The 22801-nt window shown below is 47.4% G+C and overlaps 1 protein-coding gene across 2 annotated transcripts in view; it reads right to left on the bottom strand.

Annotated features, from left to right (window-relative positions):
* Csmd1 (CUB and Sushi multiple domains 1) overlaps positions 1-22801 on the bottom strand; it is a 1477900-nt gene that overhangs the window by 195036 nt on the left and 1260063 nt on the right. For both annotated transcript variants that reach the window (XM_063234987.1, XM_063234988.1), the window contains exons 24-26: positions 10918-11109; positions 10162-10288; positions 1615-1817 (exon numbers count right to left, since the gene is read on the bottom strand). In XM_063234987.1, the coding sequence (XP_063091057.1) occupies positions 1615-1817; positions 10162-10288; positions 10918-11109 (522 nt within the window). The remainder of the gene's footprint in view (positions 1-1614; positions 1818-10161; positions 10289-10917; positions 11110-22801) is intronic.

Genomic DNA, 22801 nt, shown 5'->3' with positions numbered 1-22801 from the left:
ACCCATATGCCTCGGTACTTAGACAGATGGTAGATAGATAGATAGATAGATAGATAGATAGATAGATAGATAGACAAACAGACAGACAGACAGACAGGCAGGCAGGCAGGTGATACATAGATAGATAGACAGACAATATACATTTAAATTTTACACATCCAGTGATGCATAGAAAAGGAGGAGAGTGACCATTATTAACTGACAGCCTTAACAATCATCCTGTTCTCCAAGTGAGGCCCTGAGCTCCAACCTGCCATGTATTCTCCTTCACTCTCAGGTGGTAACAGGCCACGTCACATCATGGAAGAAAGCAGGAGTACAGTCTGCAAGAGCAGACTCCCGCCAGGCAAGTGCTGGAGCAAGCCTCCTGCCACAGGTTTGCCGCAGGTGTGCAAGTGTTTGCACACCCATGTGTGATTTCACAGGTGTGCATTGGTCAACTGCTGTCCCCCAGCCGCAGCAGAAGCAGAGGTGAGGTGCTGTGGATTGAAACCTCATTTTTGCTCTCAGCCTTTCAAAGCCTCAACAGGCCTGGTCGGTTTCCTTGCTGAATCCTAAGCGAGGCTCACAGGGAGTTGTTGGAGCATCCACCGAACCTGAGGACATGCAGATGCTGCTTGCTATGTGATGACATGGCCCTGTGTGCTGCTGGGCTCTATGCCTGGTGCCCTGTAAGGGTACAGTCAGGCCACAAGACAGTTCCACTCTGTCCTCAGGAGATCAGCCCTTAAGTGGGCCGGACCTCGAAGGTGGGAAGTATCTTAAGGAGATAAAAGTGAGCCGTGCGATTGCCACTGGTAATCCTGCAGAAGTTATTCTCTTCCACCACCTCCTGAACCTTAGCTCTGGGGGAAAAGCACACAGGCCACTCCCAAGCTGAGGTCAGAGTGGAGAATCCAAGCAGGTCCCACAGACTCCCACTAGGGGAGTTAGGTGGCTGGGGATGGCTGCCAGATTAGGGGGACCTCAAATGTGAGCTGCGCACCCACTCAAAAGAACAGTATCTGTGTTCCACATGGGTTGGTGGCGCGCTGACTGAGCCCACTCAAGTAATACATTTTCCCACATAATAATAGACATATTGTTAGTCCCTATGGGGTTTCTGAAAGTACACTGCTCTCTTGCTACCAACAGGGCCAAGACACCACCCCCAAAATGTGGCCCTTCCCATTTGAGCCAGAACCCCATATTCCTTCTCTTGCCCCATCTCCAAAGCCACACATATGAGAACTGCAATCTTTGGCTGAAGCAAATCATAAGACCCTACCTCCAGAGCACCCCACACCCTGAGGTGAACACAACACTGTGCCCCAGTTTTCTGCCCTTGCTGATACCCTTCCTCTGCAGTCCTGTTCCACAGGAGCACCTCCTCTCTCCGAGGCCCTCATCTGGGGAGGCCCCCTGTCATGCTTTCGTCTTGCTAGTCTGTCTTCAGTCACAGAGCTCCTAGGGCCCAAAAACAGCTGAGCAGAGAAATTTCTTCTCTCCTACATAGTGCCCCTTCCACGATGCAAACTTCCCTCCACACACTGCTTACAAGGAGGCTTGGGGATGCAAAGGGTGCCCAGCACAGGGACAGAAGCTCTGGGGACTAGGGACGGATGCTGCACCTACTTGAGAACTGGATGGAGAAGCCCGACTTGCTGATGAAGAAGTCGCTGTCGAACTGCAGCGTGAGCGAGTTGAAGGTGCTGTGGATGTCCTCCGGCAGCGCCGAGCCGCTCCACTCCTTCAGGAGGATGTCACTGTCCACAGGGCCGTCCCACACCTTGAGGATGTCGTGTGCCAGCTCTGTGTCAAAAACGATGAAGTGCAGGCTGTGGAGAAAGAGCATGCTGGTGTGTTCATGCCTTGTTGGACTCCAGCCTGAGCTTTGATGCTGGTGTCACCTGCACTGTCATAGAGACTGTGCCCCAAAATAAACAAGCAAGCGTGGCCAGGAGTGGGGAGCAATGGAGAACGAGGAACTGAGGCACAGGTGCCAATGCCCATGTGCAGTGAGACTGAGCCTAGCAGGGCAAAGATCCTTGAGTGTGGGCAGAGTCTCACACAGGGGAGCTGGTGCCACCATTACCATAGGGTTTTATTTTAGTCCCAGCCAGGGCACCCAGAACTTGTTCCCTCCACTCAGTGCTGCTCTTCAGCGCCCATGAGGGGCATCTTTCACAGCAGGAGGAAGATGGTGACACAGGCATGCCCGCCAGGCTGTCCATGGCCTAGTGACTGGCTCTGATCATGGACTAGTTTCTTGCCTTTCACTGCAGAAAACCAGACTGTCAGAAGTTGCAACACAGAGGCAGGAAAGGTCCCCCTCCTTAGGAGCCCGGAAGGATGGAGAGCAGGGAGCTGTGGCCCGGTCTGGGGACCTGGATGCTAGGGCAATGCTCAGGCCAGCAGAGCTCTGCTGGTCCTGCACCTGGCACCTGGTGTCCACAGATATTTCCTGCTCACTGCACCCGATTGTGAGGGCAATTAAACCACACGTGACATCCAGACCATGGTCTCCTGGACCTCTTCACATTCTATATACAACACTGCTGTTCCATCCAGCTGTTCTGTTCCATGCACAGTAAAATGCACAAGTGATCCTCAAACACTCACCTATTGTCTATCTGTATAATCTATATCACTGAGGGTTTTGGAGGGAGGGGTTTGAACCAAGTTCTTGCTCCAAAGTTCAGACTGGCCTTGAGCTCACTATGTTGCCCAGGCTGGCTTCAAACCTACAGTGATCCTCTAGCCTCAATCTCTTGAGTGCTAGGATTACAGATCATGCCCGGCTCAAATATTAAACCTAGTTCCAGAGGGAGGAGCAGAAGTAGCAGACACATTTTGTGTCACCATCCGTGCTAACGTTTAACTCTGTTGGTGTGTTTTAAGCAAACTCTTACAGATGCACCTACGCTATCCCTGCCCCCGTAGTCACTCATTCCTTCTGCATCTCACACCTTACCACGTGCAATGTCATTTAAACCTAAAGCTTTCATAGGTGTATGTGCCACTGTGTGTGCAATAGAGAACACACCACATGTATTACCTCTATGCCGAGCACAATGAGCATCTTCCATGCTGAGCAACATAGGGTTAATTTGCACAGATAACAGCAGGAGCCTCGTCCTCTGATGAAGGACACCCACCTCCCCCCACCCCGCCCCAGGCCACAGCATTGAGTGGGCACCCGGTTCACTGACCAAGGATCTCTCTAGGTCTGGCATCAAGGAAAAAAAAAAAAAAAAAAAACACAACTTTCTCTCTCTCCTGACTGTCATTATTTGTAGTTTCCCAACAATGCATAAATGCCCACACTTTGTCACAACTGACACTACACCGGCAAGTGTGAGAATAGCAGGTGTGTGAGTAGGAGTTCTGGTGGGTGTGGAATGCCTGGGTTTAGATGGGATCCTGGACCATTCTGGCCCCCTGCAGGGCTCCCTGACCCCCTGAGGTGCAGTTCAACCTACAACAAAGTTGTAGGTTCTAGGACTCTTGGGTGCAGTGATGTTGCAATGAAAGGAGGTGAACCCCAACTGAAGCGACAAGCAGGTGGCGACACTGCTCTTTGACAGCCGGTCAGTGCGGCTGACAGGAGAGGCAGAAGTGACCCACGGGGCTGCCCGGCAGTGTCTAGGCAGAGCCTGAAAAGGCAAGGCGTTTGCTATTGTCCCCATGAGGGGCCAGGTAAGCTGGGCAGTACCATGAGGGAGGGCATCCAGGAACCACGGGCAGCCAGGAATGAAAGGAATGGCTGAGATCAGAAAAGAGACAGGTGTGGAGCAGAGTTGGACTGTGCCATCTGTCAGCACTTTGTGTTGTCACTGAGAGTGTAGCAGGAACCAGCAGGACAGCAGCCCTAGGGAGTGTGCACCTGGGAAGCAGAGGGGACCCCATGAGGCATAAAGGCCAGGAGAGCCAGGCCACTGAGGGGGCTGCCGAGGAAGCCAGGAGGTCCAGCTGGCCCTGACCCAGCAGAGGAACAGGCAGGTGAGGATCAGCAGGCAGCTGGGGAGGCCCAGGCTCTGGGTTCGAGACCTGCACAGGCAGAGCAGAGCCAGCTTGGGCCTCCGTGCTGCTCAGTGTGTCAGGAATGCTGCTTTGTATTCTCTCTGTTTTTAATCATCATACAAATGATCAAATTCTTTTAAATAATTATTCTACACCTGGTTAAAAGAGCATAAAGTTTTTTAATATTTAAATTGGATGAATTGTAAATGTCAGCTCTCTCTTTTTCATGTGCTATATTTGTACTTTGATAAGTTTATTTCACTAAAAGTAGTGCATTTTTTCTTCTCTTTGAAAGATTTTTCCTAGTATATTAGTAAAAGATATCTATAATCTTGATTTTTTTTAATAAAAATGACTTCTATGGTATCAATGTACTTCTATTTCTATCCAATCAGCACTTGTTCGGGCTTCTCGTATTTGATCTGAATTCCTGTCAGTTACTCGTTTACATAACACAGCTCCTTCAAGACTCCCATTCTGGATTTGTTCATTGCACCTTTAAAAATTAATTTCTCGCTGTTGTTTTCACACCTTTACTTCCTCAACTTCATTTTGATGCTATTTTTCAAGTTTTCACTATCTGAATTTTTAGGAACAATTTCAAATTATCATATTTCACATTTATAAAATACAAAACCTGCGTTATTACTAGTTCTACAAGTTGAAGTAAAATCGTCAGCTGGCGCTCACCTTCTTCCTCACTGCGGCACCATCAGCACTGCACAGGGTGAGCATGGCCCCGCCACAGGGATGAGTGATGGAGAAGGAAGGAGGAAGTTAACTGATTGCCCTGTGGCAAAGCCTTTTAAAGAATACACGACGTGCTTTCTAGAAAATGTGAGTTACAAAAATTAACTAAAAAAGAGTAATATAGATAAATATATCAAAAGATGTTAAAGTCAGTGCTAAGTTAAAAACAGTATAAAAATCCAAAAAAAAAAAAATTAAATGTCTCTAAATCTTAATGTGTGGAAAAGTATCCACTGACGTAAATAATAACCACTGTGTCCCTCAGCTGGGCACAGGACAGTGATGTCTGCTGTGTCACGTGGCAGACAGCATTATTCTGCTGCTGTTTTCAATGCAGTCATATGACAAGAAGAATGTAAGATTGGAAAAAGTGAAAAGTAAGACCATTATTTATAGATAACATTGTGAGTATAGAAAAATATTTTTAAATTTACGAGCAGAATTAATAAGTTAAACTTTCATCAGACAAATATAAAAAGACCATTCATTTGTATGGATTGTCAAAAATAGAGAATGAAACACAAGTACTATCTGCATTGTCATCTTTAACTCGGGGTAACTCCTACCAAAATGGGCAAGACTTTCACACAGAACAAAAGTTTCATGTAGAAAAACTGAATGTGTCCTAAATCAATGGAGCAATTCACTATATTAAGAATCAGAAAATTCAGTAGGAGACACCAATTTCCCCCAATAACCCTGTTTATTTATGTATTGTGATTTCAATAAAAATCTTGCGTAATTTCTGAAATTCAAATAGCAGTTCAGAGAGTCCAAAACCAAAGATCTATATGAAGAATACGTAACAACCCAGATGTCAAGGCTTGCGGCAAAGACACCAAATCACCAAGCTCAGAAAGTGTAGCCCTGGATGGTAGCTGCTTCTGGGGAAGGCACAGAAGCTTGGAGGGGACCTACCTATGGTGACCACAGAATCTCACTACGGTGCAGTGAAGGAAACAGGACTTCAACAAATACTCAGGTTTCACGATGGAAAAAGACAGGAGGCTAAACAAACATAAAAGAAAACTTAAAATAATATTTTTATAGCTTTGGGAATGCAAGGTCTTTTAATCCAAATGGGAAAGCCCTAAGAAAAACATTTAACAAAATATAAAAGGAAGCAAAACTTAACTACAGGCAAGAACTCAGTGATCACAAATAAAAGTAAGTAAAAAATAATCCAGTACATCAGAGGGGAAAATTTGTGTTTAGCAAACGGGATTATTGTAAGACTGAAAACAACACTGCAGAATCGAGACTATAGTCTGAGAGACTATAGTGTGAAATGTGTAACCCATAAGAGAGAATACTTGGGAAACGTAAACATCATAGACACACTAACTTTAAAAAGGCATTCTCTAGTATTGAAAAACCTTAAAGGGCAGAGACTTCAGCTGGCATTGTGCCAAGCAAGGGCCATTCAACACATAGACGGTACTGACCCTGCCAGCCCGTCCTTGGGGAAACTGGAGCCTGGGGGAGCTGCAGTGAGGAAGGGGCTCAGTGTAGAGCTCGGCAGGGACGGTGAAGAGCCCAAAACCCTCCAGATGGGAGGAGGGACAAAGGCAAGCACTTTAGGAGACTGCGCTGGTTCCTATGAAGGCCGGGGTGTCCCCCACCCACTGGCTCCCTACCCCAGGGCACAGAAGAGGAGCAAGTGTAGCACCTCCAATGTCGCACCCCTGCAGGCACCCAAGCTGGGTCGAAGCCCTCAGGGTCTATCATCCCCACACATGGACAGTTAAATAGCCGCACATCCCCTGCACAGTGGGATATTCATGTGTGCTGAGGGCTGCGGGCTCAGGAAGTCGCAGAAGCCACAAAGCAAACCATTCTGCGCAATTCCAAGTTTATGACACTCGAATTTGGAAAAACTCTTCTGAAGTTGGCAAAACCCTTCTAAAGTCGGCACCATAACGATGTGGGGAGGAGGCCGTCCGTGTACAGAGGTGGGCACATCTGACCTGATCGTACTTCTGATCGTGTCTGTGCACTGGAGATTCAGGTTGCCCTGGCTGCAGCAGCCACACGCTTGCGGTGTGTGTGGTCTGCTCCTTGTGTGCACGAGGCGTCAATGCAGGCTTACACGGAGGATCAAGCACACACCCTGCCCCGTGTGTTTCCCGGTCTGGGGAAACGTCTTGTACATCCAGCAGGGAAGTGGTGAAGTGACACTCATTTCTCACTCAAATGAAAAAGCATTAAAAATCAAAGTGTCAGCCACTATAGGACTGCGCAGGAGAGGTTCAAACATCGAACAGATGGTCTTGTCCCTAAGACCCCTAGGTTGCGTGTGATACTGGGAACACACAAAGCACAGCACTCAGGGCCGCCAGTTTTGCACAGGGAAGGCATCAGGGCAGTGCGGAAGGGCACAGGACCTGAACCGGACCCCGAGCCCTGGTGACAGGGAGGCCCTGGTCAGCCCCAGAGAAATAAGGAAGGGCTGCAAATAAAGACAAGGAAGGAACTCAGTGGGGAAAAAAGTTCAAAGGCAAAGTCTCCAAATGATACAGTCAAATGGTAAAACAAAAACAGTGAGAAAGTTATAGATATATACAATGGATTGAACATTTTAAAGTTTTTTTTTTTTTTTTCCTAACCAGATGGACACAGGTTATTTAGTCCCAGGGAGAACGAGGAGAAGTTGGTACATTTTCATCTTGTAGCAGTGACCACGAACACTAGAGTACTTTGGGAATGAGTATAGAATTCACTTGTGCACACACAAGTCCAGCTGGAAATCCGTCTTACAAGGTACTGTGAAGGGGTCAGGGTCGTGGAACTATGCATAACAGTGGGGAAACCGAAAACAACCCCAGTGTCCCCAGAGCGCCTTCTCCCTAGAGCCTGGTGCATTCAGGCAATGCTGTGCTACTGAGTGGCTGCACAGAATGAGGCAGACTACAAGTAAGGACAGGTAAATTTGACCAGTCATTAACTGAAAGAAACTTCAGTTAAATAAATATACGGTTAAAATTTTATGTATCTGCCCTTTAATATAAAAATTAGAAAAATATACACATTTTCAATGTGGAGTTAACATTGGGTCCTAGGATTATGGCAAACTTGTTTTAAGTTTTTATTTTCCTATATCTGGTGATTTCAAAATATAGGAAAGTAAGTCTCCTTTAAAGCCAAGCCAAAGCCCTTGTATTCACTTTGCACTGGATGGGAACTCAAAGTAAGTTAAGTGATCCACTGGAATGATGGGATTCCTTATACAGAAGTATCTGCCTTGAAACAAATGAAAATGTTTGTACGTTTGATTTGGTGAGCAGTTTTCTCCACGCTGCCTGACATGCTGAGAGTCAGTCACTTCCTTGAGTTATCTGCAGAAGGCAGGGAGACCCCATCATCAAGGTGTGAGGTGGCTGGGCCAAACCAGTCCGTGTACCCACAGCTTAAGCTGTGCTTAGCCTGGGCACAGGGTGGGCATCTTTTCCTCTTCCATATGTTTGCTACTGTATCTCTAAATCTCATCGAAATGGGATCAAACGTACTCTGATTGCTAAATCAGATCCCTTTAACTCTGCTGCTGCCAGCAATGAGGAAAAACAGCCGCCACAGGCTGAGAAAGTGACTTCCTTTAAGGTTCTACTTGCCATGGCAAAGTGAGAGACTCTTGATGACTTATTGACATGCTATTAATGTCTTCAATACTGCCTTTGCTTAGTAAAACCCGTTCCCTTCCTGTACCACCTAAGGCCATTTCCAGCTATAGTTAGGAAGAGAGGCTCATTTTACACGTGCATCAGAGACTTGCAGAACAGCAGGAAAGCCAAGGTGGGGGTACGCATGTGACTGCACCGCTCCCACCTCCAGAGCTGCTTGCTGCAGGGTTTCTGCCCCGGCCGCCTCCATTACACAGGTCAGAGCAGTGCCCAGACCACACACACGCGTGTCTTAGAGACATTCACACAGAGCCCTGATCGGGGCCAAACTCAGTGCAAAGTTATTTGTGGGCCTTTAATGCACTTTGGCCCAGTGACTACATTAAAGCATGGGTTAAAACAACAAAGCTTCTCCACAGCCTAGTATTCCATGCCAGACACTGCTCCAAGCCTCGAGGAACACAAAGGAGGCCTTGGAACAGCTTTCTTGAGTCCTGGAGCCAGACCTGTGGCTCTCCGAGCCTTGTTTCTTCTTGAAAATGAAAAACATGTATGATTTAAATCTTAGATGAATCCACAGTGCTGAATCCAGCTTACACTGAGACAGGTTTAACACCGACAACAATCCAGCTCCCATGTTGGTACTAGTGATATATCCTTCATGTCCCAGTAAGGAATGTAGGAGATTTTGTCTACATTACCAATATAGCAACTAACAGCTCATATTTATATGAGCACAGTTCAATTTGGGAATTGTAGCTATGTACTTGTAATTAATTTATTTTCCAAACTTTAATACTAAAAATTGCTCATATTATTGAAGAGTGACTCGGTCACCAGAACATGTGGAGATGAGCTGGGTATCAGGCCAGTTAACTCAATGTAAATACTGATGGTTTTCATCTAATTTCTTGGCAGGGAGGAGCTCATGCCTTAAACTAAAGCGCTAAGCTCAGAAATCTAAGAGTGCAGACTTTCACCTTCAGCGGAAATGGATGAGCAGAAAATTCCTCCAGAACACGACAGCACGATACACAAGGAGTGTTTTAACACTGCGGACAGCTATGCTAGGAGAGCTGTGCATTTTCTGTTACTTCTCATTCTTTATTCGTCCCCTTCCCCCTTTGGTACTGCACTGTGAAGCAAGTCCTAGATTTGCCTGGAATGTGAGAGCTCACCACCTGGCTTGCATTTAGGGAGACACAGTGCTTGCTCTGCTTCCAGGAGAGCAAACCATGAGGGAAGTGTGAGGGAAGCAAGCCGGAAACCCTCCTGGAGAAAGCAGACTGTTGTCGGAGAGCTCAACAACCTCAGTGCAGGGGAAGCAGCCGTGCTTCCTCCATGCGGTAGCACAGGTGAAGCAAACAGAAGTCCTCAAATTTGTCTCCTCTTGCTGCTGAGAGCTTTCTACCATCACTTGCTTTCTTGGGGAGGGGGAGGTAAGAGAGAGGCTCCAGCCGCCCTGGGCAGAGGAGTCACCCAGGTCAGAGAGGCACAGAAAACACCAAGTAATGAGCTCACGTAATTGGGAAAAGTCACTCAGAGTAAAGGGTGTTTTATTAGCAGCTGAAGGTAAATGATTCTCTGTCTGCCTGTCTGTCTGACTATCCTTCTGGTGCACATACCTAGGCATGGTTTGAAAGGCTAGTGGAGTACGGTAGGGAGAATTCAGCCACAGCTTGGTATTTTCTCCTATAACCAAGACCTCCCTGTAACATGGACTGTGCTCTCTGCAACAAGAGGAGAAGACAGCTCCCTGTCTTGCATTGCGAAAGCTGAAGCCTAATAGTACCTGATGGTCCTTCCTGGGTCAGCTTCCACGGTCCAGGTACAGTGCAGGTTGTTGTCATACGGGGCCGGGTAGCCAGGGGACAAGATCCGTCCAGAGGTAGCTGTGTGGATGTGACCTCCACATTCCGCTGCAAAAGACAGAGTTGGGGTCCATGATCTGGGTTTGTTTTGTTTTTCCCTTTTCCCTGGGGCCTTGCAGAGGACAGGAAAATATCCTACCACTGGGTGACCTCTCCGCACTTTTTCTATTTTTATTTTGAGATAAGGTCTCCATAAGTTGCTCAGACTGGCCTTCAACTCGTGAATCTACTGCCTCAACCCTCTGGGGAGCTGGCATCACAGGCCAGAGCCAGCACATCTAGGTTCAGCTTCACTTTAAAAAAGAAAACTGTCCTGTTTGCATTGCAGACTCAGAGAAAAGCCTCGGTCCTCCATGTACGTCAGCTTTTGTCTCCTTCCCCACCTTTACCTTGACAGAGAGCTTCTGTTCTCTGGGATTCACGCTGCATGTGAAACAAGGACACACTCACATGATAGTTTCAGTAATAACTGTGCACAGGGGGTTTTCTTTCAAACCGGACACACACGCACACACACACACACACACTCATAGACACACACATGCACACACACTCCACTGTCTTATTAGCATGCCAGAGCCTAGCCATTCCTCCTCCTCCTCTGCTGTGGGAAAGCCCACCCATGCAGTGGTCACTCTGGACCACTCTGCAGAGACTCTGGCCACCATGGGACTCACCTACACAGGAGGGCACCGGCTTGTCCCACACCCTCCGGTCCCCACTGAGACAGGTGAGGGTGCTGCTGCCATGCATGGCATAGCCCGGGTTGCAACTGTACAGGACCACAGTGTCCGTGAAGTGGCCCTCGTCGCGGATCCGGTATCCATAGTTGGGGCTTCCAGGGTCTTCGCACTTGACCAGATCAAAGCCTATGAGCGAGAAGTAGAGAACGAGTGGACCTGGTGCCCACAGTCAGCCCGAAGTCAAGGTGAGGGAGGCGGGAGGTTGTCCCTTTTCACCTATGGAGTGTAAGTGCAGGGAGGTGAGGAATCGCTGTGTTTCAGCTGGTGATGGGGGCTGGGGTCTGTGTTCACAGACCAAGAACCACTAGTGTCTACACACAGATGCACAAGTGCACACACACCCCTGCCGGGATGCCATGCAAGTCTGGAGAAGGGAGCAGCCCAGGTTTATCCACTATGGCCATTTCTCTCATCCTCTGTGACTCAGGGCACTCACTACAGACTTTCTCCAGAGCACGCGGTGTAAGGGCAGCACTTGCCCTGGATGTCAGCGTGTGGGCTCAGGAATGCACAGCACACAAGCTCCCGCTGGTTTACAGATATTAATGCTCATGCTGTTATACAGAATATGCACCTCTCTGCACGGAGAGAGCACGCTACCAAAGCTCTAGGATCTAAATCCTGCATTTCTTCTAAAATGCCCTACAGGAAGCCTTTCCCTTGGCCCTCAATCTTGCCTTGAGACTTTTATTGGGAGCAAGAGAGGAAGAAAGGGAAATCAAACAAAGGAACAAATAAAGATGGATCAGTAAGAACGCCCCCAAACTCGCCCTGAGTGCCATTTTAAACAATCACTTTTGTATTGGCTTCCTATAGCTCAATCTGGAAAGTTGTTTTTAAAAGCACAGGACGCCCTGCCAGCTGCAGAAGCGGGTTATTATGGAGGTGGTCACCTTGCCCTGCACCTGCTGCGCACTTCTCCTGACACTTTTATGGCTTCTTCAAAAGGTCACTTAGGAGCTGATGGCACATGAAATTTATTTTGTATAAAGCCCTACACTTGATTCCTGAACGCCTCTTGGCCGGCTCAAAGGTATGAAATATATTCTTTCCTGACAGGGGTTGGGAAGTATTTGCCCTTTCCAGAGTTGGGTTGCCAGTTATTAACTGGCTGAAGAGAGATTTGCTCTCCCAGCGCTTCCCAGCCTGCAATCATGAGCTCAGCTGCAGAGGGAACAGTTGGCACTTTTGCCCGCCAGAAGCAGTGGAACACAAGATGGAGAGCCCATGGCTTCTACTGTGGTGAGTCCTGTGCAAGGGAACAGGGCTCAGTCCCCCTCAGGGGACCATGCTGCAGCCTTACCAGGGACCAGCAGCTGGCAGACCCAGCTGGCACCCTGAGCCTTGCCTATGTCCACATCTGTAGGACTCTGGCCTCAGTGTGTGGTCTCTTCACACGGAAATGAACCGAGCTTTGCTTCTTGTGTGTGTAGAGTAAAACACACAACCATCTTCTACTGACACATTCCGCACTGCTTCTCCATATTGGTGCAACAATTTGAGCTGATACATAGGAGCAGAGTCCTGAAGAGGCGACTTAGAACTTTAAGATAGCTATGTCGCACTGTTTCAGGAGAGGGTTTTGCTATAATTTCTTCTAAATCGAGTTTTTAAAACATAGTATATACAGAGCTCCTGCCTGGCAAGTGCAAGGTCATGAGTACAATTCCTGGTATAAAAAATAAATAAAATAAAAATAAAATAAAAGATAGTATATAAATCTAAAAAATATTTCTCCAAAGAAGCGCTACTTCTGTTATAATACGAATTGAAAAGCCTTTTAGATGATTACTCATAAGACTGCTAAATAGTAATAATTTGAAAAGTTCAGAAAGTAAACTTGACTCTCTTACAACCACTAGTCTGTAAGAAAAGTGTACAAATTTCATTTCTGCATTTTTATGCCATAGAAACTTAAATCCACAAGTTACTTCTGTCAAAACATTATTAAGAGTTATAGTCAAACTCTGAATACTTAATAATCCTATTTTTCTGCTTCCCCATCATTTTTTAAGTCATAAGCACATGAAGGACCCAGAGAACAAAATGTTCTAGTCAAAACAAGATCCAAACATCAGCTGTTAAAATCTCTCCTTCAGAGCTTCCCAGTAATTAGCCATTCTTAACATTTTTAAGATTTAAATCCTCATCTAAGTCAGCAAATACTGCAGCTATAGTAAGCTTTTATTTATCTGTCAGGGGTTTGGGCTAATTCTTGTCTCTGAAGTAAGTAAAATTTTTCCAACTTAACCTTGTTTGCATGTCCTGCCTGTAGAAAGGGCAGTTGTGTGATCTCTAAGCCTGGGTGAGAAAGGGCAGCATGGCTGAGGGAGATACTTATCCTCTGTGGGTTTCTGGATTCTTCTTCCATGAGCAACTGAGATATTCACACAGTTACAGAAACCTACTGTCTCATATCTTTACCTGAGGCATTTCAGTTTGGATGATGCTATAGTCTGGTTAAAGTATATCTCCTTAATGGCCTTAGAGAAATTGTCACCCATCAAAATATGGGCAAATATGGGCATTATTTTCACACATAAGGATAAAAGAAGAGCCAGTTTGAAAAAACAAAACAAAACAAAACAAAACAAACAAACAAACAAACAAAAAAAACACACTCATTTTATTGGCCCTTGGTAGTCATCTGCAAAGAAATGGAGGTCAGGATGGTGGTCATTGGTTAAACTACCTTTGAGGTTCAGCTAAGGGATAAAGTTAATTAACATCAAGCTTCCTCAAATGACTAGCTGATGTGTGTTTTAAAATACAGCTCTGATTATCCAAGATGAGCCTGGTGCAGTGTGTGTCTGTGTGTGTTAAACTATTGATTATGAATCTGCAGCATTCTTGATTATACCTGCAATTGGTTTTAGATGATTTGTCACCTACTTTTTTCATTTAACTCATTTATTTTCCCCACATACCAAGTCTCATTATCATGTTTATTATTTTGTGATTACATGAAGGATCCCTATGGAAAACACCAAACTTTTCAAAAACAGCAGTACCAAATACAATATTGACCAAATCGGAACAGAATTGCAAACTTCTGAGCTCCAGATTAGATACCAACAAGCCAGAGTAAAATCTGTAACCAAAGTAACTCTCCGTATCTCTGGAGCCTTCTTTCTCTTATCATATGTATCATTAGGGTGAAAGGACTCCAAGTCTGCCCTGAAATAGTTCATAGTTCTAAGTCTGCTCCATCCTCCAAGACGCCCTGGGTGCACCCTGGTCATTCAGTCAGTCACAGCTCCGAGGACTCTCCATGGAGGAATTCAGATTTTTCACCTCTCTTTGATGTTTGAAAGAGGGGGAGGCTTGGAGCAAGTTCTGGGTAGGCAACTTCCGGGAGGCGGCGCAAGCAGATGGTGGTAATCTCACGCCATGTTCATCCTGTGCTGGACAGGCCGGTGGATGTCCCTATGAGAACCCTCCGGTCAGCACGTGGGATCAGGCCTCTGACTTGCCCTCTAAAGAGGTGCTCATCACGGTCTTAGCTGGGGCAATACCCGACATGATGGCTGACCTAGCAGGTGAAGCTCAGCACAGGAGTGCGAGGACCACACAGGATTGTGGCACCAGTGAGCGAGGAGGCACGGAGGAGGCTGGGGGTGGGGTCATGCTGCAAAGGGGAACAGGAGCGGGTCCAGAAGAACACACGGAAATGCTCACCCGAGGACCCCCCCCCCCCGACAGCAGCGTCCGCAGGGCAGGCATTGGGGGTGCTGTTGTCCCAGAGGGAGAGACTCGGTGGGGCAGCCTGTACTTCCTGTTGAAGAGGCAGGGCTGCGGGGGAAGGGGCCCAGAGGAAGGGCGGGGTGTGGAAGGACCTCATCCTCCTGAGTGACGCATACTTCTAAAGCCCAGCTCTGCCTCAGACACTTGGCCAGAAGCTCACAGTAGAGGAGTGACCTCTGCCTTAGGGGAGGTTGGCCCACAGTCTGCAGGCTGCAAACTGACCTGAAACGGGTGACATGTGACACCCCACTAGAGGACACAGCACAGGAACTGTGCACACAGTGGGCATGGGGAGTGTCTCCTTCATGCCACAGCCTCTCCAGCAGTGGCTAACAGCTGGACAGGAGAGGTCACTGTGCCACCACAGAGCACTGCAGGAAGACGGAGGGGTCAGCGTCAGGGTGTAGGAGGCTACCAGGGGAAGGGCTCTCTGGATGGAGCTGCACAGTGAGGGTGCCCGCTGCCAGAGCACAGAGTGGCCCAGGCACAGGCAGTCACACAGGTGACAGGTGGCCATTCCTAAGTGTACCACCTGACCTTCCCAGGGGCCGCGCAGCTGACCGGACCCCGTGCTGGCATGCTGACTGATGGTCCCCTCAGGAATGTGAATGCACACGTGTTCCGTTCACACAGGGGCAGCCAGGACACAGAGGTGGATCTGGCCCACCGTATTCCATCTCCTCTCTTAGAATTCATCTTCAGAATCTACTGAATGAATGAAAACTAATGATCTTACCCACCTTATCTTCAGACAGTAATTTAAAACACAATTTCTTCCTAGAGACCACAAGGAGTTTTTTATTTTAAACTCTGAAGCCCACTAGTTTGTCAAGGTGCCTTGGCTGTTCTGCTTAATCAGTACTGGCTCTCTGGAATTTCACTGGAGGAATGTTCAGTACTGTAGCCAAATCAGAGGGAGAACTTCTTATGTTCTTAAATAACTCAGCATCAAAATGAGATAGGAATTAAGCAGATTGAATGTTAGGTTCGCTGGCTTGGGAAATTAAATGCCAATATAAATAGAATGATGTACAGGATAAGATGGCAAGTGGAAAATGGTTTTGCCAGTGCAACCTAAAGCCAGAAAGGAATATATCTTAATTACATTATAATGTAGTTTCATATTCTTAACATACCAACTTACTTTGAACAATTTTTAAAGAAATATAAGCGTTTGTGTGAAACTGAATTATGTAATTATTTTCAAAGTTGGGAATAGTTCCAGAATGTTTCAGCCTTTGTTTTTGCTTTGTTTTTACTTCTCTTTGGCTCTCACTCTATTTCTTAATGAATGTCAATCTATTAGGCATCAGTGATGGGGAAGTGTGGAGGGCCAGTCCGGAGCCCTCTCCTGAGTGATTTTCTGCATGGTCCCTCCTTTGTCCTGCTCAGCAGCTCATATTTCCATTGTCTGAACCTCAGTGATGCCTGGGTTCCTGTTCACCTGCCTTCTTCACATGGATACTCCCCTCATCCAGCCACCCAGCACCTCAGGGCTCGGCTCTGCCCTGGTCGCACTCCTGCCGGTGCTGCCCCTTCCCAGCAGCCTGACCGGAAGCTGGCTGTACTGGGATCCTGACTAAATGGGTGAGGCCCCAGGAAGTCCAGGCCCCTCCAGAGCTCGGGGCAGAGCAAGAAGCTTCCAAGACACAAATCAAACCCGCAGCCTAGAAAGTCAAGAAGTGTGGGGAGTGCTGGGCACCTTCCAAGGAGACAGCCTGTCCCCTGGAGGGGACACCAATCTTCTAAGGGCATGAACCCCACTGTTTCCCACCATTCCCAAGTAATATGTGTCTCTTCCCTCCGGGTTACAGAGTCCTGCAATTTTTCCAAAAAGAAAACAAACAAAACCTAATGGGACTAAAAATCATTTTAAAACCTCCACTGAGTGTTTTATTCTTCACCATGCATTAGAAATTCTAACTTCATTTCCCTGAAACTTTTTGACCCTAAGTTAGGAGTAATAAACATGTCCATGCCAAATTCCCCCAGGAACTGCCCCATCTCTCAGGAAGCCTCAGGACCCAACCCGCTCACTGTCTCCCTTCCATTCCCACTTTTGTTCCTGTTTCTTGGCCCGCAATAGTCTGGGAGAAGAGCAAAGCCCCTTTCTGACGGAGCTGATGAAACATCTCAGTGCCCAGTGAATCTGGTAGAACTACTAACAGAGGGGTTGGCCACTCCAGGAGAGAGCCTGAGGACACAGTCACAGGGGCCTCAGAGCAGGCGCAGAGGGCGGCAGAAATAGGACCCAGAGCGTTTCCAGCCTAAGAGGCACCCCCACCATGCCACTCCGCTTTTGGGTTCCAGGAGTTAAAGGGCTGGAGAAACCAGGCTTGGCGGAGCATGCCTGTGATCCCAGCACTCTGGGAGGCCGAGGCAAGAGCATTTCAGGTCCAGCCCATGCTGCACAATATAATGATTTTTGGAGACTCTATTTCAAAATAATAATTTAAAAAATACAAAGGGCTGGAGATAAAGCTCAGCACAAAGAGCCTGGTTCAATTCCCAGTACTGGAAAAAAATTAAATGGAGATGTGTGTTTCTTCCTTCCCTTGTATGCAGAGAAATTTAGACTCTATTAAGAAAAAGGGAAGCAGAAGGAAAGCACTGAGCTCTTCATGAATAAACTGTACAGCTAGAATCAACCACTGCATGAGGAGCACACGTCATGGAGCCACAGCCCCAGAGAGGCCGCACCCTTGGAGCTGTAGAGTGGGGCTGCCAGGAAGGAGGCTGCAGAGGGCACAGACCTCTCCAGATCTGAGAGTCTCATCCTCCAAAGGACTTGTGGGGAGCCACCACTGTCCCTCTATTAAGTGCAGCGACACCTTCTGGTCAGTTCTGGTGCAGCAGCTCCATCAACTGAGCCAGGTGTGCCCCTGCCACTTTGCACACCTGAGGCAAGCTTTCACACTCACGCAGCTTCCCAAAGTGCTCAACTGAAAAACCCACATGCAGAGCCACACCAAATGTAACCAAAACATCCCATCAACTGCACCAAGCGCATGAGTCAGGTCTCACAAACCCGCACTTCTCTTTGCCATGGAATGGGACACCCATAGCTCTTCCTTGGTGTCTGCAACCCCCTCCTCCGCTCCTGGGACAGGAGCCAGAAGTGCCCTGAATTCTCCAAGGACCCTGCCCTGTGCTTCCAGGGCTCCACCTGGATAGCTGTCCTGCCCCAGTGCCCTTGAGTTGCTGCCTGTCCTGCTGACAGTCACCTGCTCACAGCCACACTGAGACCACAGGCCCCCTGTTTGATGTCCTCTAAGACCTGGCTCCTCCCCTTGGAGCCTCCTGACACCCTCTCTGCTCCCCAGGGCCTCTGCCACCTTAGGTAAAACCAAGTCCGAGACAGGCAAAGACTTCTGTGGTTTCTATCCTGCACAGCCCCTGCCAGAGGTGTCCTCTGACCCTAGGGACAAGGCGGTGGCCACTGTTGATCGCACATCTGGATAAGTCCTCGTGCTTAGAGACAACGAGATACATTCCTGTCCTGATGCTTAATCTGTGCCCAGTGCAATTCCAGATGAGGAGTCTGTAAATATCTTAGACTCCACTAAAACAGCAGCCTTTCATGATTCCAATATGTGATTCAAAACAAAATCCACTACTAGTGCCCATAGGAAGAAATCAGTGACCTGGCATTCAAAATCAGGAGAATAAGTGTACGGTTTTAAATTGGAATACTTTCTGATCTTTACAAAGTGTAGAAGATTTAAGGTTATCATTCAATCAGAAAAACGCAGTAGCATAACAAAAACAATGGTGGGAGCTACCGGTTCCTATTTCTTCATAAACTGATTTTCCAGAGAGAGAATCCTATCTGCTCTCCTTACGTGTTGATGTGGAAATGGTTGGTGACACTTGTGCACATTAAAACAGATATTTGCATGATTTATTTTACATTGCATGAAACCCAATACAGAAGTCTTCAGTGCTTGGAATACAAAATAGTATTTTGCTCCTTGTGAATTTAGTTGGAGGATGACACATGAAATGCCAAGTATTTCTGTTTTTAATCTCCAGCAACCTAACAGTAATTTTCAAATGAAAGTTGCCTTCTACTTTTTGAAGAATGCTTTTCCTATTTGTAGTTCCTATAAAATCACCGTATTGCTGAAAGCCTAGAAGGATATCTTTTGCTCTTTAAATGCAGGTTGAGTAATTAAAGGTTCAAATGATAGAAGAACTAGTGTCCATGGGGAGCACTTTCCGGGCGACACCTTCCATCGCCGTGCTGTGCAGGAGGCAGATGAGTGACTCCCCCGCCAGCCCGACCACACCCTCTTAGTCCACAGTGGGCATCGGATTCCAGTAGAAGCAGCTGTTTCCTAGGTGGGAGAGCTGCCCGCGTTGCATCAACGCTTCACATGCATTTCTTTGGCAGAGTTGCAGACTGCACCTCTTTCATCGGATCCAGCTAAGGGACAGGAAGTCCCTGGCCACTGGCCCCCAGCTGTGGTCACATGCAGAGAGGCCCAGCTGGTGGCTTCTCTGAGTCCCCCACAGAGCAGGGCTAGAGCATAAATCTGGATCAGATCTCGGCTGCCACAACCTATTCTGAAAGCTTCAAATCTGCCACCAGACACGTTTCCTGTTCTTCATGAACAAAATCATGCCCTTGATTTTGATTTAGGAAGCTGTTTCATTTTGATTTAGGAAGCCATATGATTCCTAAATAAAGCACCCTTCTATTCCGCAGAGCTTAACGACATGGAAAAGGCCTCTGTTCATGGCAGCCGTGAGGTCAGAGCAGCTCCTTCATCTCAGCTCTGGCCGTCTGCATTTCCTCCTGCGCCATGCTCTTACTGCCAGAGCTCAGGAGTGGACTTCCCAGGTTCCAAAGAGCAACTCACACTTTACTGGCTTCTGCAGTCTCCGCTAACTGTCACTACAACATGAAATGTTCAGTGCCAGATATCAAGCCGTGTCAAAATTCATCTACCTCCAAAAAAGGTTTAGTTCTCTTTATTTTTACAGTACACGGCTTCCTCCATTTTCCACGACAGCACGTAGTGGTGGCCTCGACCAAGGATGTGGGGGCTAAGCTCAACTCTTTTCTTTCTCTCCTGTTCCACTCTAAGCTGTGCGGTAAGGAGTTGTAAGGTATAAGTCCTTGAAATCAGCCAAGAACAATGAAATCCCTTTCAGCAGTGGAAACAGCCTTTGAGTTTTAACTTTCATGGAATTTCAAGACTAAGAATCTCCAAAAGCCATTTCTGATTGCAGAAGAGAGGCCCGGGCTATGGCAGGTGGGCTGGTGCTGTGCATTGTGCCAGAAGGAGCACGCTTCTGTCAGTGCCCAGGGCCCAGGCTCTTCGCCCCACTGAGGTGTGCCCCAAGGTCTTCCCTGGCACTGACTGCCTAGTGCTGTTCAGGCGTCATTCCGGACTCCGGTGAATTTCAGGCTCCATATTCCAGCTGTCTTCCTCCTTCTCTATGTCCCTCGATGTAGTAGCCAAGTGTTGGCTTTCGATGGATGGCAGTGTTTTCTAAATGTTTGCTTACTTTGGAACCAAAAGTATTTGATGAAGTTCAGAAATCCAGATAGCCTTCAAATGTCTTTATGTCAGAATTGGTGGAGTGCAGAAAAATAATCATTTTGAATCTGAATAAATAGTAGAACTTTTCTTTTCTAAGTCATAGTGAAAGATGCCAAAACACAAGTAAGAAAAACCAGCCACTGGCGATCCATGACCCTATAATTTCTTTTTGAAGAATCTGAGAATTCTATTTTCCCAAGAAAGACCCTTTATAAATGCAATATACCCATGGCAGACTAATGCAATAGCTCCCACTTTGTATTACTCCTGAAGAATAAAAAATCTATCAGCACTCTCTCTGTGGTATTTTATGTTTATAACATTGGTGATGTCATCTGTCACCTCCGTTTTATTTGTCACTGTAGTCATATGTTTTGTGCTTAATCCTTATAAATAAATCCTTTATGTCATTCTTCTTTCAGTCATTTTGTCTTTCTCAAAGTTCTGGTAGTCAGCAATGTATTCATCCATTCTGAATGGTGAAAAAGACAGTCCTGTCCATCCTCCTTATCACAAAATAAAGGGAGGCACAGGTTACATCAGAGAAAAATGATTGATCTCTTCAGAAAGGAAGCAAAGCCATCTTAGGCCTGCTCAGAACCAAGCACCAGGCAAGGAGCTCTTCAGGGCTGAGGTCAGGGTGCAGCTCTCGGGCATCCCAGGAACCCTGTGAGACAGCACTCATAGTGACATAGGTTCATGCCTGCTGTGACTTCACTGTGGTTGCCTTATAATACTGTAAACTATTGTGTTTTACCTTCATGATACACAGGTCAGTCAATTAGCAAAGGTGATGAAGCATCCAATCAAAAGCAAGAAACTGGAGTGCATGCCCAGCTCTGCCTTTCCTTCGCCTCTGACACTGAGTAAGTCAATTAAACGTGTTGGCGATACTGGCACCTGGAAGCAGCCACCACAGATGGTGCTCAGGCTCAGGTGGATGCCACCAAGGGACTCAGGCCCCAGCCCCGTCCTGGAAGATTGTCAGGGTGGCACTGAGCACTCACACAGTGCGTCTTCCCATAACTGAACATTTGTGCCAAGGCACATCTGAGAATGTGCACATAAACCTACACTGCCTGCAGCATCCTCCAATCGCTGCTGGGACTGGAGACTCCTTTAGGAACCCAGGGGTGGTGTCCCTGCCTCTTCAAGAAGCTGCCGTGTGGGTGAGCACAGCCCTCCTCCCAGGCTCCCCCAGCAGCCGAGTCTCCATGGCACCCCAGTCACCACTATGGCCCTCCCAGGGCAGCCGTTTAGCTGAGGGTGGTCCCGCTCAGAATAGCTGTGTGGTATTTCTTCTCTCAAAGGAGCAGATTCAAAATGTGACGTTCCGGGCCCTGGAAGAAGGTGTCAGTTCATACAGAGGGATGCTGCATCCCGGTGTGCTGGAAGGACATCAGAGCTGCAGTCAGGAAGCGTGCGTATGCTGGGTGACACTGAAGTCAGATGGTCACTGCATGTCCTCGCCATCTTCTCGCTCATGTAGTAAGTGCTGAGAGCACATTTTTTTCTTTTAGCATACAAATAATTTTTTAAAAGCATCTCATGGAAGTGTATTATAAATCACTTTTATTTCTTTACATTTGAAAGTCTCCATGTTTGATTTATTAATAACTCATGTGAGAACTATTTCAACCAAAAAGCATGAGCTAGAATTAACCCAACATGAAGACAGTGTAGTTAGAGATGTGCAGCTCACTGCGGGGGCATGGAGCTAACTGTATGGACACTAGGGATGACTTACACAGGAGCCAATAGTAGCTGTCCATTTGCTTTCCTTTGGTTTATCTTCTAAGTAAACGGTGACCTGGTAGATGTTCTGGTTAGAGTCCGGTATCTCTGGCCCCAGGCCCCCTCCTCCTGCACCCCGTAGGACCACCACCTCTTCCAGGGAGTTCACATGACCTCAACTTCTACCTGGTGACTTGGAACATGATAAGTGATTGAGACTTTATCTGGCTCTGGGCTCCACACATTTCCCCCTCCTGACAGAGGCCCTGGGACTGGCAGCACCCAGTCAGACCCCGCCTCCTGACGGCACCTGCCTTACCTAGGAGTTGGAGGTGTTCACTTCCATCATGCTCAGGAAGCCACCTTGCTGGAAGTGCCACCTGGTTGTGGCTAAATCTTACTTTCCCAATGGGGGTCTTGTCCTTGGACCCTGTCTCTCTCTCTGGTTGGCATTCCTATGTCCTAAGTGCAGTGCCCATGTACACAGGCTCTGGCTCACCTGTCCTGTCTGTGACCCCCTGTCTCTGCACCATGCTTTGGTGTTGTTACTGGAGCTCTGCCTATTTGCCCTTTGCTCTGTGGACCTCTTCTGAGCTGCACCTGACCTGAATCACTTTTGTAAGGTGAGGGATCCACCTGTGGGATTGGTGTGGCCTTGCGTTGGTCATCCAGTGCCAATGGTTTTGCCCTGAAGTCCCTGAAGAATTCTGAGGAGGGTGACACCATTTCCAGGTCACCTGCAGACTAATATTACTTGTGAGATTAATGCCTTTTTTTCCTGGCCCATAGCA

Source organism: Cavia porcellus, unplaced genomic scaffold (genome assembly GCF_034190915.1).
Source record: "Cavia porcellus strain 051 isolate PalLab524CR breed Dunkin Hartley unplaced genomic scaffold, mCavPor4.1 scaffold_24, whole genome shotgun sequence".
NCBI lineage: Eukaryota > Metazoa > Chordata > Mammalia > Rodentia > Caviidae > Cavia > Cavia porcellus.
The sequence above is the reverse complement of the archived record's forward strand: the minus strand, read 5'-3'. Positions and strand labels throughout refer to the sequence as shown.